General features: G+C 39.7%; 1 protein-coding gene across 1 annotated transcript in view; it reads right to left on the bottom strand.

Moving 5' to 3' along the window:
* dnhd1 (dynein heavy chain domain 1) overlaps positions 1–16,179 on the bottom strand; it is a 42,982-nt gene that overhangs the window by 17,281 nt on the left and 9,522 nt on the right. The window contains exons 12-30 of the mRNA XM_089125151.1: positions 15,978–16,103; positions 15,621–15,897; positions 15,398–15,525; positions 15,123–15,321; positions 14,891–14,982; positions 12,754–12,958; positions 12,536–12,661; positions 12,351–12,442; positions 9,180–12,264; positions 7,775–7,901; positions 6,305–6,491; positions 5,923–6,202; positions 3,127–4,810; positions 2,534–2,766; positions 2,258–2,444; positions 1,190–1,292; positions 835–984; positions 570–761; positions 56–487 (exon numbers count right to left, since the gene is read on the bottom strand). Of these exons, the coding sequence (XP_088981277.1) occupies positions 56–487; positions 570–761; positions 835–984; positions 1,190–1,292; positions 2,258–2,444; positions 2,534–2,766; positions 3,127–4,810; positions 5,923–6,202; positions 6,305–6,491; positions 7,775–7,901; positions 9,180–12,264; positions 12,351–12,442; positions 12,536–12,661; positions 12,754–12,958; positions 14,891–14,982; positions 15,123–15,321; positions 15,398–15,525; positions 15,621–15,897; positions 15,978–16,103 (7,905 nt within the window). The remainder of the gene's footprint in view (positions 1–55; positions 488–569; positions 762–834; positions 985–1,189; positions 1,293–2,257; positions 2,445–2,533; positions 2,767–3,126; positions 4,811–5,922; positions 6,203–6,304; positions 6,492–7,774; positions 7,902–9,179; positions 12,265–12,350; positions 12,443–12,535; positions 12,662–12,753; positions 12,959–14,890; positions 14,983–15,122; positions 15,322–15,397; positions 15,526–15,620; positions 15,898–15,977; positions 16,104–16,179) is intronic.

A 16,179-nucleotide genomic window follows, 5' to 3' on the forward strand; every position in this document is an offset into this window, starting at 1 on the left:
GATCAATATGCACATTGCTTGAAAAATTCAAATACCCATCGACAACTTTAGCTACCTTTCCTTCTGATGTCCAATATTTAATGTGATGTTCAACCAGTTTGAGAGCAGCACACGACTCTCTCTCTTGAGCCTCTGCGGTACTAAGCTGGGCCTTTAGCAACTCCATGTCTCGTCTGTTGAGCTCCTGTTGTCTCACCAATTCAACTAGTATTTCCCGCTCTGACTCCTCCTGCAGCCTCGTAACCCTCAAGCGCGCTAGAGTCTCAGCCATGAGCTCATCTAAATTGCACTTTTTAGCTTTTTGTGGTGCCATGTGGCGCTGTACGCAAGCATACTTGTATACTGCTGTCACCCAGCGACACAAAGATTCACAAGCTCGGCTCACATGTCGCACAGAGCTTGGCTGAAAGGCTGGTGCCTGTGTAATATGACCCAACTTTTGAATCATTTCATCTGTTAATATAGAGCAGTCGAAAAATTCCAGATCCTGTTGGAAGCACAAGATGGAAATGATACAAATCTCAAAACAAGTGTAGCTTCAAAGGGTTCAGTAAGGGATTATTTTTTACCTGAAAGAAGCTGGATTTCACCAAAAGTTGTCTGCTACTGTCCCAGCCACATGGACGGTTGAATAACATGCATATAATGTCCATGACCATGACGACTCCATCAGGCGGCATCCTGTAGTGCCGCATCTCATCCAAGTCAGACTGGCTCAAAGACTGCAGTGCATCCACAGCCGCTCTGTACAGTGGACTCACCTGCGCACAACCAGAAACAGTGAAAAACCCATTTCAGTGTGTCCAATGTGTGATCATTATAATCAAACCAAACCTGTTTAAAGGCATCTTGAACTTGTTGCTGAACTCGATGTGACTCATTCTCTAGATTGGAAAGCAACTTTTGTTCCCGCAAACTTTGGTGATGGGTTTGTTTCCAGGTTTTTTGTGACGCATCCACTAATTTCTCCAGCTGGTCTAGACACTGCAATGATACATGAATACATAGTTTACAATAGTGGAAAAAAAGGACATTGGGATTATTTTTGGTCTGAGCTATTGACACAAAGTTTGGCTCCAACCACTGCTCCATTTTCTTCGAGAGCCTAAACAAAGTAAATCACTTATTGAACATCATTTACAACTATATCCTACTGCTTCTCCATTAAACCTTTGCTGCTGATATGTACCTTCTGTTTTGCGTCACATTTGGCCCTAAAGCTCAGAACGTCCTGAGTGTCCCTTGCAGCTGTGTCGGTCATGACCTTCACATCTGCTAGCACTTTTGCCAACCTAATAAGTGAATAAAAAAACAAGAAACAAACACAATCATTTTTTTTTTCAAACATGTCATACATGCATATAATGTTAAAAAGTTTTATAATGGTTTAAAATAAGTTTATTATGGTCAAGGCTGCATTTATTTAATAAAAAATAGAAATATTGTGAAATATTACATTTTAATGTATTTTAAAAGAAATTACTTTATACATTACTACATTATTTTTACTGAGGTTACTCTGGTTATTATTCTTATCTTACCATTATCACAGTTGAAAACAGTTGAGGTAATATTTTGGTGGAAACCATTAAACACTTTTTCCAGGATTATTTTATAAATAGAACAGCATTTATTTGAAATATTATAAATTTATTTACTGTCAAATTTGATCAAATTAACGCAGCCTTGCTGAAGAAAAATGAACTGACCCCACACTTTTGAACGGTAGTGTATGTGTTTAGAAACAATAGTTGTATACTCTCGCACTGTACTCCCTCTTTTAATGCACTTTAGACATTGCACATAACACAAAAAAAATAGGAGAAGATAGGGACTGAAGAGATGTGGGGGAAGGTTATCATATCTTATCTTATTATTATCTTATTATATCATCTTTTATTTTATACAGGGTTGACGATGGCAATTGGTACATAGGAGAAAGGATAAAAATTGACTAATACAATATTGGCAATATGGTGGTAGTGGGGAGTGGGGGTGGTGATGGTAATGACAATGGTAATAAATAATGAATGGTTACTTTGTTTACGCATACACACATACACATACCCACATTCACAAGATCAAACACTTAAATCCCTCTTATGTCACTTCTGGAATTATGGAATTACAAGATTGCTCACTACTGCACTATGTTGGTTTGTATGTATGTCTGACTGTTTAATAAAAAAAAAAAAAAGAAATAAAAAAAAGAAAAAAAAAAAAAAAGAAACAATAGTTGTACTAGCAGTCCTCTCACCGGTTGTACTGAACTCCGCTTTGCTCAAAGAGGTGCCGGCAGAGAAAGAAGAAGCGATCCATCAGCTCTATGTAGGACCGAGGGCCAAAAGGTTGAAAATGAAGCAGTGTGACAGCGTATTCTGTAGCCGATAGATGTATTCCTGCCATCGCCATAGAAATACTATAAGCTAAGCAATCCTTGGCAACTAGAAATGAAATAAAAAAAACTCTTTTTTTAAAAAAATCACAAAATTATTGTTAAAATTAGAAATATGATTATATTCAATAGATTCACCTGTACTTTCTGTCTCTGGTATCTGCTCACTGGCTTTTAAATGATACAAGGCACTTTCAGCGAAAGACTTCAAGGTCCAAGGTTGATACACTTCTACACAACAGCAGAGACTCACAGCCTTGTTGACGTGCGTCTCCAAATCTGAAGATTTTCCGGTTTGTCTTTCATGATTGTTCATGTGAAGAGGATAAAGAAGGAATACGTGCGTATTTCTTTGGATGTTTTTAAAATACCTGCAAAAAAGGTCATATTTAAGTCATATTACAATAACTTTACTTTCAATTAGGAATAAAAAACGCGCAATATCAGTACTATACAAGTTATCAGCGACTATTAAAGAATTAATTGTTCGGTATCGCTTGATACTGAATATTGAATTGTGCTTGTTCATTTCACATATTAAAATAAGTATTCATTTATAAGTATCTTCATGAATTTTAATATTGGCACATCTGTACTTTCAATGTCTTGATCTGCTTCAAAATAACAAGAAATCCAAGTATAAAAATGCAAAAATATTTCAATAATGAGATACAAAATCATACGACATCAGTAACTCAAATAAATGTTTTGCAATGATACTTATACCCTACATTTCAAGAGCTTGGTCACCCCTCAAATGACTCCATGTTTTCATCCTTAGCTTCACATTCTTCAGTTCTTCATCTGAAAACAGTCCAGGCAAGATTCCATTCGCCATCATTACCAGCAGTTCATCCTTAACAGCCTGGCTGGTGTTCTCATGAACTAGTAAAACCAAATGTCCGGCATCCACCCCAGTTCCGATCCAAACCTCTTTCATCATTTCCCACAACTTGGTCTCATTTCCAGGATGAACCTCAATTAGTTGGTATCCTGTCAGAGCAGCTGCTAGACGAACAGTGGTCTTTCTGCCTGCTTTCTTTGTTGCTCCAAACAGAGCTCCGTGTCCACCAGGAATAAGAAAAGCTCGGATGACATGCACAAGCTGATGTATGTTCTGGTGATGCACAGCCCATTTAGGACTGTAATAAGTGTCATGCATTTTATTTTCCTCTCTGCTTTCAATAGTATGAACCAGTTGGTCCATCAACATATCTACATCTCTTTCCAGATACACACAGTTGCGTTTAAAATGATGATGCCGAAGAATGTCGTTCAATGGCTCACAAAGTTCTGGACTAAAGATCACATTCTGGATGGAAGAAGTTGTTTCCTGTAGAAGCTGCAGAAACTCGTCACGTGCAGCTGGTTTTTGATTTATGTTTTCACCAGATTCAGAATTAGAAGAAAACATCATTTGAAATGAACAACTCGAGGATTCAGTTGCAGATTCAGATTTACTCTCGGATGTTCCTGGTTCTCTCTCAACATGTCCATCTCCACTGAATGAGGATCCATCCTCACCAATTCCTGGGCTAAACAAGCTGGAGTCGCTCTCTACAACATAGCTCTCTTCCCTCTCTGTCTGAACTTCTGTACTTCCAAGCAAAGGAATCACATTCTCTTCCAACTGGGAAGGGGTTGAATCCCATTGCTGGCTTCCACTATGTTTGTTTGACACAGATGATTGACCTGTAGGGCTTGATGTATCTTCTGAAGGTGTTTGGGAATCAGCTGACAATCTCGTGCCGAAATTCTTCTCAGAAACTTCAGCTAAAATTGAGATACATTTTTCACATGCCTCCTCTGAAGCTAGGCGATCACCAAAAGTGCGCAAGCACTCATGCATCCACAGACGGGCAATGTGGAGATCAACAGCTACATGACCAACAACAGATGGAAAAAGATTTTTCTCAGCTGAAGAGAAACTCCTAAAACCCACACTGCTCTGAAGAGCCTGCTGGACACCAAGCCTTGGCCTCCAAAGGTACATCCCTTGAAACACTTTATGAATATCATGGAAAGAAAAGATGAAGTTTGGACTATGTGACGTAGCATTAAAACATGTACGCACGGAAAAATACATGTCAAGAGTTGAGGTTATGATGTCGTTTGCTATATCTGCAACCCTCTGCATGGGTTGTATTTCTTTCAGCCATGTTTGCAATTTCGAGGAATGAATAGAAAACAGGATTTCAGAAGTCATGCTTGGGAGAGACAACGTGGTGAAGAGTCGAGAGAGCCGTGGAGACATCCGACCATTCTTGCCTGCATTGGGAGCAATGCAAGTGCCTAGAAAATGAATAGCTCTTGATTGAATCAGCTTGAAGTGAGTGTCATCGGATATCAACACTTCACCTCTAGAAATACATTGACGCAATGTCTCTAGAGTCATTGATGTCTTTCCATAAGCATCTGCAATAAAGAAACACAAGCTTAAGTGCATAAATGTTTCACTTCTGTTAAAGTTTTTTTTTTTGTCAATGAAGTTGGTAAATGTGCATCTTGATGATTAACCCTCTGCTGGTCCTCGGTCACTTCTGACCGAATAATTTTCTGTTTTGAATTATTAAAAATCACAGCTTTATCGGAAGGTTATGATACTTGGTGACTTTTTTGGCATTTGGTTTGTGAACACATAAAAAAATGAGTTCGTGATCCGATCATGCTAAATGGTCGTAAAAAAATTAGTCACGATTTTGGTCTTTGGTCAAAAATGACCCCCATAGGAAATGAATGGGAAATTGACAAAAACACAACAATTCACAATTTACAAAAGTAAAAATTTTAAGTTTTTTTTAAAATAAGAAATAGTTTTTGAGATTGTTTCAATTATATATTCAAATCCACCAAAAAAAAAAAAATGTGTTCATAAACAGCTGGGGAATTCACATGCCTCTCCATAGAGAGCTGTGCAAGTTATCTAGTGGTTACACCATGATTCTACATTTTCTCTTTACTGTAACCAGATGGTGCTAATTTTCTTCAAAAAATATTTTTTTTCTGAAGGCCTAGACTCTATATTAAACAAAAATACTGCATTAAGAATTTTTGTAAAAAAAATAATATATATAGAAAAATATATATACATTTCCATTGAAAAAATAGACAATAAATATTGCATAAATATTAATAAATTCAATCAAATTGTCTCAAAATACTAAATTAAAAAGAATAAATATTATAGAACAAAAATAAATTGCATTGGTTTTACTGGGATGGAAGAAGTTTCATTTTTAGGCCTCCGGTCACTTCTGACCGGGAAGGCCCAGGCAGGACGTGACTCATAAAGGAAGACCATCAGAGGGTTAATTGATGCTGTCTGAAATCAGATGAGAAGTACTACTAATTATGTTTTTCAAGAAGAAAAATCTTTGATTCCCATATTGTACTCATGTATAATGTTAGTTCATGAGCTTAAGTAAATGAATAGAAAATAATGAAAGATATATATGGATGATTGAGATTTTGGTTTATTAAAACAAATGTTCCAGCAGCTGACTCAATGTAACTTTTTATAGACTCACCAAATGGTGCTTCATTTAGGTCATCAATGAACAGAAGAAGGTCTGGCTGCTTTAAGACCTTCGTGTTGTTTATTTGATTATCCTGGTATATACATTTCTTGAGTGCCTTGCACAAGTCAGAACGGTGAAGGCCTGGACTGGCTTGTAAATGCATGTGTGGTCTTGCTCGTGATATTAAAGACTTGCACAGCATTGTTTTGCCAGAGCCAGACTCTCCCACAAGAAGTGCTGGCTGTTGAGCATCCAGAAGCATGTCCAGTAGATATGCATGTATTTCATACTATATCAGGGGCAAGAAGTACAGATACAATTTAATCACCTGCTGAATGAAGAAACATATAATTTTGATGCTAATATGTACTCTATAGGATAAAAGGCAAACCTGAGGCACAGACGTGAAGAAGAGCTGTGGACTCTTACGCCTACTGTAGTTGATGAAATTGGTTGTGTCTCTCATTGCACTGAATTCAAAGAAATGCTCAAATACTGTGCCGTCTGGTGGAGTCTCAACTTTACAATGGCTCTTATGTAGAGCCTCCCGTGCAAAAAGATCAAAATGTGGCCAGTGTCTACAATGAGAACAGGCATATTCTTTTATAATCACTATAACAAAACAAGGATTATTGGAATATGGAGCAGGAACATACTATTTCAGTCTTTCACTTCAAAATATCTCCTTTAAGTCAAGGGGTCCTATCTTGCACCCAGTGCAATTGACTTTGTACTCCGACACATGTATCATTCCTATTTTGCACCCAACGCACAGCGGACTTTTCCCTCCACAGACGCATGTCGGTAAATTAGGGAATGAACTTGTGCTCCTGGGGGCGGTTAAGCGAAAAGAGGACGTGTGTTCCAAAGCAAATGTTTTTTTGTTTTTTTGTTTGTTTTTTCGCACAAAAAGTATTCTTGTCGCTTGATAAACTTGATAAAAGTTGAGCCACGGTAGTCACTTGGGATATTTAAACATTTTCTTCATTGACTTTCTGGGCCGTCAAGAGCCAGTCCCTTAGGCAGCCAATGTGGTTGTGAGACAGCTCTCAAATTTAATCAAAAATATCTTCATTTGTGTTCCGAAGACGAACGAAGGTCTTACGGGGTTGGTACAGCATGGGGGTGAGTAATTAATGACTTAATTTTCATTTTTGGGTGAACTAACCCTTTAAGGACACATACTTGACCATAATGTAACGTGTGCACAACTAGCATACACTTCGCTTCTCTGATAAACAGATGCAGCAGTTCCCATTTTTGCAACCCATACATAATTACAAGGAAAAATATTACCACACGAGGGTAATCATTGTGGTGTCCATGAAGATGTGAAAAATAGGCATAAATCTACCTTACACATTTACCCAAATTATTATACGCCTGTTTAACCAAAGCTAATTTGGGTGGGTTTCTCCCATCCCCATACAATGTCACTTCTCTGTCTTTTACGGCCCTGACGAGAATGTCGGTCTCCTCGGCGGTGAACCGCTCCTGGCGTGCGCCTGGCAAATCCACCATTATAATAGCAATCCGCCATGGAACAAGCGTGCCTGCTTTTAAAGGGAATGTGAGATGACTCTCTGATTGGTTTATTTCACGTTAGGCCCAAACCACACCTATGAGTAATGTAGCTACATCAGACCAACCCATTTTAGATTTGCGTCCGAGACCTACCCACAAAGTTACTTGCGTTTCACATTTGATACTTGAGTTTCAGATTGTTAAAATAGGGCCCAACGTGTTACTTGACTTTTCTTTGTAGCCTAATTATTTGTGAAATTTTCAAAGTAATCCTACACCATTTCAGTGTATATCATAACTAGAATTTAGTATCTTCACTCATGAATTACATGTATACCTAGGGTTCAAATGTCCTCCAAATCCCCAAATGTAAGCTACAATGAAGAGGTTTCTTGCTTGCAAGCCCCATTGAGTTGAGGGAGCCATGGCATCACTGCACGGTGGCTGGACAACTTGTGCATTATCTAGTGAACAGAGAATGTGAATGGTACATTTATATGCATTGCTAACAAAAATTATATGTGATGATCAGTGTCTTAATCAAGTAAACGTTTCAATAGGTCAAACAATAAAGGCTGTTCCTTCAACTATATAGACACTATAGGAAATTGTCTCTTAAAAACACTTTTCTTACTCACTCGTTAAATTAATTTGATTTTGACAATTGACCCTTCGCTAAGCCACGCCCGAAAACCGCCACTGGCCAATCGTGTCTTAGCAACCGTAACTATGCGCGGGAGGTCTGGCAAGCTTTCGAACGAGGGAAACATGCTGAAGCATTGTGCGTATGGATTGTGCAAATCTGATACCGGTATACCAAGAGTTAGGACGGGGGAGAGGAGTTGTTTTCCTTCCAGAAAATCTAAAAGCCAAGGGGAGAAATCATGGGCGTGATCAAGCAGTGTGGGAGACCCATTCACACGCAACTACCGGTAAATGTCGACATGATTAACAAAAAAACCTACTGCTTGGAAATATTGACGGTTCTTTGGTCATAATGATATAACGTAAAACAAGACGATTAAAGACAAGACAAAGGCTCACTGACAAACTTTTAAATATAGGCTATTTCAGCATTTTGTTAATCGATGTCCTACAACCCGTGACTAACTTTAACCCAATCCGATCGCGGCTCTCCTGGAATTAGTGTTATTCCACAAGATTTATGGATAAGCTGTTTGATTTATAATTATTAGCATTTTTTTCACATACCCTGCTGTGCATGAACATAGCTGTTCCTCAATTTGTGTAGTTCTCATTTGAATGGTCAGCATGTGAGGCGGTTGCTGCTTGCGCTGTGACTATAGGCTTTAGCTTCAAATTTTAAGAAATTATTCTCTAGTCGGTTGCAAATTATGTTGTGAATATATCCCGCGAATGGATTACTGCAGTCCCTTTTGTCTTGCTCTCTCAGATATTTCACTTGTTCGCTGAAAATTACTAATTATCTCATTGGGAATGTCTGACACCGGGTGCATCCACACTAGATGTGCCAGCCGCGAAAGCTTGACAGGCGTAGCAACAGTAACTAGGGAGGGCGGGGCTTAGCGAAGAGTCAATTTAAAAGCAAAAAAAAAAGGTTCCAAATATGTTTTAATTTGATCTTCCTATAACAAAAATAAGGTTAAAATCTGTTCGTTTTAATAAAAATCAACCCCCTGCTAAGTGTCCAAAGCTGAAGAATCAGCCATGATGCATTTATTTGTACAACTGATGAGATGAAATTGTGTGTGGAATTTTACCTGTTGTTTCTGATTTCCTTGAAGTGTATTTCAAGTCTTCTGATTTTCCAGAATGCTCCAAAAGTACACGAAGAATCTTAACAAAGGACATTATTTCCTGCAAACCATCAGTCATCCTAGATGAATGTCTGGCTTCACATCCATCACTGGCCAGCGCTGGAGAAAGTGCTTTGTTTTTGAGAAACTCTAGTGTGTCAGAGAAAAGGTCTTCAGCAAGGTGACTCCACATTTCCAGAGTAATCTGGTCCATATTATACTCACTAGAGAGTACATCCATCTCACACTTCCACACAGATCTCCACAGGTTCTCTCCAGAAACATATACCAGACTACAGTGTGTCACAACAGAGGGGGTTGAATCACCAAGGTTTGTGACCTCAGCTAGTATTTTCAGTTTTGATGGCTCAATTTTCTCTCCTGATGAAAGGTAAAGATACGGATGTTCAAGATCGCAAAGAGTAGTCAAAGAGTCCAACCAAGCAGGTCTGCCAAATGGATCACCATCCAACACAATCCATTTCAATCGCTGTGTTTGCAATGTTTTTTTTCTTTTGAAAGGGTCGATAGGCAATGGCTGCTCAGAGTGTCTTAATGCTTTAGTGAAAGCTCCATCATACCAGGAGTTGTCCATGCCAAAATAACCACCAAAAAACTGTTTGTGGGACAAGGTATTGGGGAATATGACCTCAGTGCTCACAGAGGTCCAACATGACTTAGACAAATGATGATATATGTCTTTAAGATCTCCTTTAGGATCACTGTTAGATTCAACCTCCAGATCCTTGGAAAGTTTTTGAAGTGCACTTACAAGGGCTTGATACAAAGTTGTTTTGCCACTACCTGCTGGTCCAACAAGCACTACAACATTGGAGAGCTTCAGAGCTTGATGCAGGTTAAATACATTGTGAAGCATTTGTGTGTCTGCATAAAATCCTTGTTTATGCAACTCCTCTTTCACTGCATTTCTAAGCACACTTTGTTTCCCTTCATCAATGAACTGTTGTAGACTTGGAATGGACCACACTTTTGGAAAGATTGCCTCAAATACGGTATAAAACTGTGATGCTCTCTTTGGATCTGACACAGTATACTGCATGACTGACAGAAGTCCTTTGATTGCTGCTTGCTCCTCTAAACTCACATGCACTGTTTCAATATTTGTATTTGTAGATCCGGTTTCAAATGTACCTTCATCACTTTCTTTCAAATGATGAGAGAGATGGAAATGTGCTCCTGAGGCAACAATCACATTTTTGAGAAGGACAAGCCAAGAGGTCTGATTTCCACTGACAAAATCAGGGAGGCAATGGGAATCCTTAGCCAGGCTAAAGAGAGAGTCCAGTCGGCGACTTATGGAAGCTGCTTCAGAGAATCCGAATGACACCAACATCACTTCTGCAATGATTCTGTAGTGTGGCTGCATCATTGCAACAGGCCTCATTGCTGCTCTCAAATTTTCTGGTATCTCAGTTGAGTAGCCATTCGCTGAGATTGTGATACATCCATAAGTTAGCTTGGCCCAAATCATTTTTCCAGCAATGTGACATTCCATCTCACTCACTGTACTGTTGAACTTTTTGATTGATTCTCCACTGCTACACTTTCCAACAGTGGAGGACAACTCATGTCCTTTCTCTTGTGCTTGTCTTTGAACTGCTGATAAATGTTGATGAATTTCGGTCAAATGTTGTCCCAGCTCAGACAATGTCCCTTGTCCCAACATATCCACAGAATCAAGGATGAGCCAAGCCCCAGTTTGAAAAGCACCTAGAAGCATTTGGAAAACAACTGAGGAACCAGTGCTTGAACAACACTTCAAGATGACCACTTGTCGTCCCAAAGCATAACCCAATTGCACAGCGGCATGCTGTTTGCCTGACATGTGGGGTCCACTAATGAAAGCACACTTGAAGCTTGATAGGGCAAGAATAATGCTCATATAAGCTTGCTCAGTTGAAGGGGTAGTCACCATCGTCCAGTTCTCAGGTCCAATGTATTCATAGCCATATGGCAATTGAGTCCTCAGAATATCAACACAGACAGACTGATCCTCTTGAGATGGAAGTAAATCAGAAGTCGTTGCATTGGGATTTGGGATGATGTAATATTTCATAAGCTTGTGCCATTCAAAAGAGGACTCCAAATCTCCTTTTACTTCAACAAGCCTATCGGTTTGGTCAGAGTGCTTCATGGTTAGCACAACCAAGACACGCAGAGCTGTCAAAGCACGTATGGATGGTTTCTCATTTGAATTTGCCGCTTGTTCTTTTATAAGCTGGCACAAATACTGCAGTTTTGCTGCATTTTGGGACTTGATTTTCATCCACATGCCAGTAGTAGTAAAATGTGATGACTTCTGGACCATACTACACCACAAAACCTCCTCTGCCACCAAAATGGATTGCAAAGGAAACTGAGATATTAGATTCAAAAGAGAAGGAGGATCATGGGCTACTTCTGAAATGTTCCCCTTGCTATTCCCAATCAGGTTTGGGGTGCCAGGAAGTTTTTCGGGCTTTGAATTTTGCTGGACAGCTAAGCATTTCAGAAGTGTCTTTCTCACTGCTTGGTTTAATTTTAGCTCAAAGAGACTAAGCCAAGCCACAGGACTGAGGTTTGACTCAAGAGGACAGACGAAGGGAACGTGTTCACCAAATTCTCCATATACACCATGAACCCACATTCGTTCATTACTTAGAACTGACAAATAATTTTCTCGGCAAACATCACCTTCAACTTGAACCTCAAGCTGCTTCACTCCCTTGAAGCATTTCTTCACCAGAGGTAAAAGGGAGGAAGGTGCTGGGAGCTGTAAAGAGAGAAGTTTCATCACTTCTCCATCACTGAGATAGTAGAGTCTGGGAAACTGGCTTCGTGGTGACTCTAAGATGTAGAGTAAGTGACTGGAAATCTCCTCCATTGTGGTGAGTCCATTCATAAAGGCAGCATATAGACTCTGTCCTTGTAACTGGTCACTGGCCTTTGTTGTTTCTCTCATTTGAACAAAACTGGACACATTTGGGTCATTAACTGTAATCTCAATGATTTCACGAAATACCTTATCCACCGGGTGAAACTTCTCGTGCTACAATAGAAGAAAGTTTGATTAGATTTAAAATTGTTTCACTTAAACTGCATTAAACAAACTAAGCATTACATTAAAAAACATACCAACTCGGAGTTTTGGGAGTGCATTTCATTGAATGTTCTACTTAAAAAGATCCATTTCTGCTGAAATCGCTCGAATATATCAAGCAATTCATCTGTAGATAAAGGCAAGAGAAAACAAGAAATGAAACATTTCTTAACATCCTCCACTGCGATTGTTGACCCCTATGTTGATCTTACGAATATACCTAGCTTTTGTAAAAGCAGCAGCCAGTGTTCAACCTCTTTCTGAAACTCAGCAACATGTGGTGAACGCAGCATATCAGAAAATGCCAGAACACTTTCCTTAGTCTGAGCCAAAAGCGTCTCTAAACCTAAATGGAAAAGTGAGGAAAAAGATACTTCTATAAGGTACATCTGTATTAATAGTTGAGATTAGCTGTTTATATGGGAGTCTATAGCTTACCAATAATAGTGAAGGTTCCACCATCACTAATGTGATGCTTTGGTGCATTTTGAGGTTTCTCCTTTACATCATCTAGTGGAGGACTTTGCTGTTCCTGGACAGTAATGATGAACCTGGTATGATGGAATTCTGCCACTTCCCATTGTCTTTGAAGTGCTCTGAATGTCTGTTCCATGTCTGCCTCAGCTTTGGCATCTAGATAGATCTGGAACCAGATGCACATCCACACCCCTTAGCTTATAATGATCGAAAAGCAGTTAATGTTAAGTCTTCACATTGGCCCTCATTTATCAAAAGTGCGAACACCAAATTTCCAGCGTACACCTGGCGTACACCCAAAACCACGCACGTTTTGAGTTAAGGCCATTGCACACTGAGTACAAAATTTTCGTATGCGTTTTTTCGTGTTCGTCAGCCTAAAAATTTGTCACGCACAGAAACCTTGCACACTGAGTCCGATGCGTATTTATTAAACCTTTGCGGGAAAAAACGCAAAAATACAAAATGGATTCGTCAAGCAGTGAGGATGATTTTGTTGTCCTCTCTCTTATTGAAAAGAGAAGAAAGAGAAAATATTACGTCCATACAATCCTGAAATTGCGCCAAGAGGAAGCACCTCCTTATCAAGGAGTTGCGAATTGATCCCGAGCGATTCAAAATTTATCTCAGAATGTCAGTGGAACAGTAAGATGCTTTGCTTGCGATTCTGGAGCCACATTTTAAAAACAAGACCACCAATTTCCGTGAACCAATCGATTCTGAACAGAGACTGTCAGTATGTCTAAGGTATGGACACACACACGGACGTGAGCGGCCCGGTGGAAGCGCTGGGCAGACAGAACAGCTGTATAGGCTACAGGTTATATATTGTACCCAAATAATACATTAGTTATCGAATTGGCTGCTCAATCACACATTAATCGATCCGAAATATCAATCTGATTGAAAGGGGAGGTTATTCCTTTCATTATCCAATCGAGAGAAGAGAACATAAACACTTGATCGAATTGAAAACTGAAACTGAAAATGTGCAATGATGTGCGGAACGAGCTCCATAGACAGTAACGAGCTCCCCCCAGCCCCGAATTGTCGGAAAAACCTCTCAAAATGCTGGCTGTGGATGCGAAAAATGCAGAAAATCGAACCCGATCCGAATTTTTGGCGGAAGAAAGTTTCGGAGGCAGTGTGCAAGCGTGATTGACATAACGTGAGGTCGAATTTTTTTTTTTAACGTGCGGAAATTTCGGATGCGAATTTCGGACTCAGTGTGCAATGGCCTTTAGTGCGGAAATGCACAGAAAAACAATTCCTAACACCACAAAATGCACTGACAAACTAAGGCCATGTCCACACGGACACGGGTATTTTTATAACCGTGACTTTTTTAACGCGGTTCGGCCGTTCGTCCACACGGAAACGCAGTATCAGGACACTGAAACCGAACATTTTTGAAAACCCCTGCCAGGGTGAGTATTTTCTGAAACGCCGGTTGCAGTGTTGTCGTGTAGACAGTGAAACCGGAGTTTTTGCAGTGCTGATCGCTTCTGATTGGCTAACGTGGCTTTACGGTTAGGTTTATATCGCCGCCTGCTGGTGTTGCATGCTCTTGACAGCGCTTGATAGCGTGTTTTTGCATTTTCATGTGGACAGAGGTTTTTTTTAAACGCAGGAGGGAAAAACTCCGGTTATAAAAATACCCGTGTCCGTGTGGACAAGGCCTAAAAGATATGATATATTATGACCCACTGTAAAACCCAATACATGTGACGTGATTCGAAATTTAATGCTAATTGTTTCAAAAGACGTGCTGTAAAATAATGCATTGTGATAGGTCATTTCGGCTGCACGTCAGAGAAGTTTCTCTTATTTGCCGTCTTCTGTGTGTCCATGGCATAAAATGAGGGCGTGGGAGGAGCGGAGACTTGAATATATAGGGGCGTGTTATTCTAATGACGATCGTTTTCAGCCGTGGGATTTATCAAGGGCAGGCCTGGATTTCAAAGGTATGCACAGCTTCATAAATCAGGCGGTGAGAGGAGTGTAAGCATAATCTCACGCCAACATATACGCCCGTTTCTAAGCAAGAATGATAAATGAGGGTCATTACATTTACCAGTATAAACAAATGTTACTAAACCTTGTTGATTTTATTTTGATCCCTCAGTAGCTCTTTGGACATGAGATCAGCCACCGTTACTTTCAATTCCTGGTCATACGGCAGACCAACTCCTACAGAAATGGAATGTATGGTTGGTTCTTTATATGTATATATCTTTATATATATATATATATATATATATATATGAATGATATTACAGGTTCCTACTAATTAAAAACTATTAAAAACTGACCTGACACTTGACACTTACCCTTTGAGATGTTTCTCCAGTGCTTTTGCTTCAGTGTGGGGCTACTCAGCTTACTCAATACAGAGAGTAGCTGGCTGAACCCCTGCAAAATTTGTAGGGTTTTCTGTAGCAAAGGATCATGGGAGGGTATAACTTTTGCAAATGCCTCTGCCTGTTGTAGCCATTCATTAACCTTGTCTTGGGTTTTAGCAACCACAAACTGCAAAGATGCAAATGCAGGAGAATTTATATAAATGCAGGATCAAATGAACTGTTTGGTGTTAATAACTACATACCTTCCTGAACTTTAGCAGCTTCCACTCTTGGATTTTTGAGGACGACATGCTCATTAGCTCCCAGAGCCCTCTCCTTGCTTCAATATTCTGCTGTGCTACAGTCACAAAAGTGAGATCCAGTAGGTGACCTGAAAGAATAAACGAAACCCCTGACATGAAACCATTGCATTAAAACTACTGGAAGAGATGTGTTTAAGATCCTGAGCACATTATCTTATCATACCTCTCAGAATTTCACTGGCTCTGCTCTGATCTTTCAACTGCTCAGCAATCATATAAAATTGACTGCACAACGGTTTCAGCTGGTCAAGCATTTCTTTGCCATTCTGGTCAGGGTCGAGATATAGTCCGGAGGTGGCTCTGGAAACCAGGCTGTCTAATTTGTTCACTAATGAGGAAACATTACTGTCCAGTGTATCAAGCATAGACGGAAGCTGCTGGGACACTGTGTCTGCAGCTTGTTTCAGGAGTGGAACAAATTGATTCCACAAGTCATCAACCTGCAGAAATAGTTGGTTGTTAGATTTTGCAACTCAGGGAAATCAGTTAAATACAGTAAATGACATATTTTTACATGTACCTGCTTCAATGAGAGAGCGTTGTTTGAAGCCATATGAATATAATTCCTTCTCGCAGTTTCTTGTAGAGAGTGGAGGTCTTCCAGCCTCTGCTGCATATCTCCTGACATTCTCTCACTGCGCTTTACCTGCATAAACATAATGTTGAACATAATGTTGAATGATTACTCCACAGTTTACACTGATTGAGCAGTACGACACACC

The sequence above is a fragment of the Pimephales promelas genome, chromosome 21 (assembly GCF_988280905.1).
Source record: "Pimephales promelas chromosome 21, fPimPro1.hap1.1, whole genome shotgun sequence".
In the NCBI taxonomy this organism is placed as follows: domain Eukaryota; kingdom Metazoa; phylum Chordata; class Actinopteri; order Cypriniformes; family Leuciscidae; genus Pimephales; species Pimephales promelas.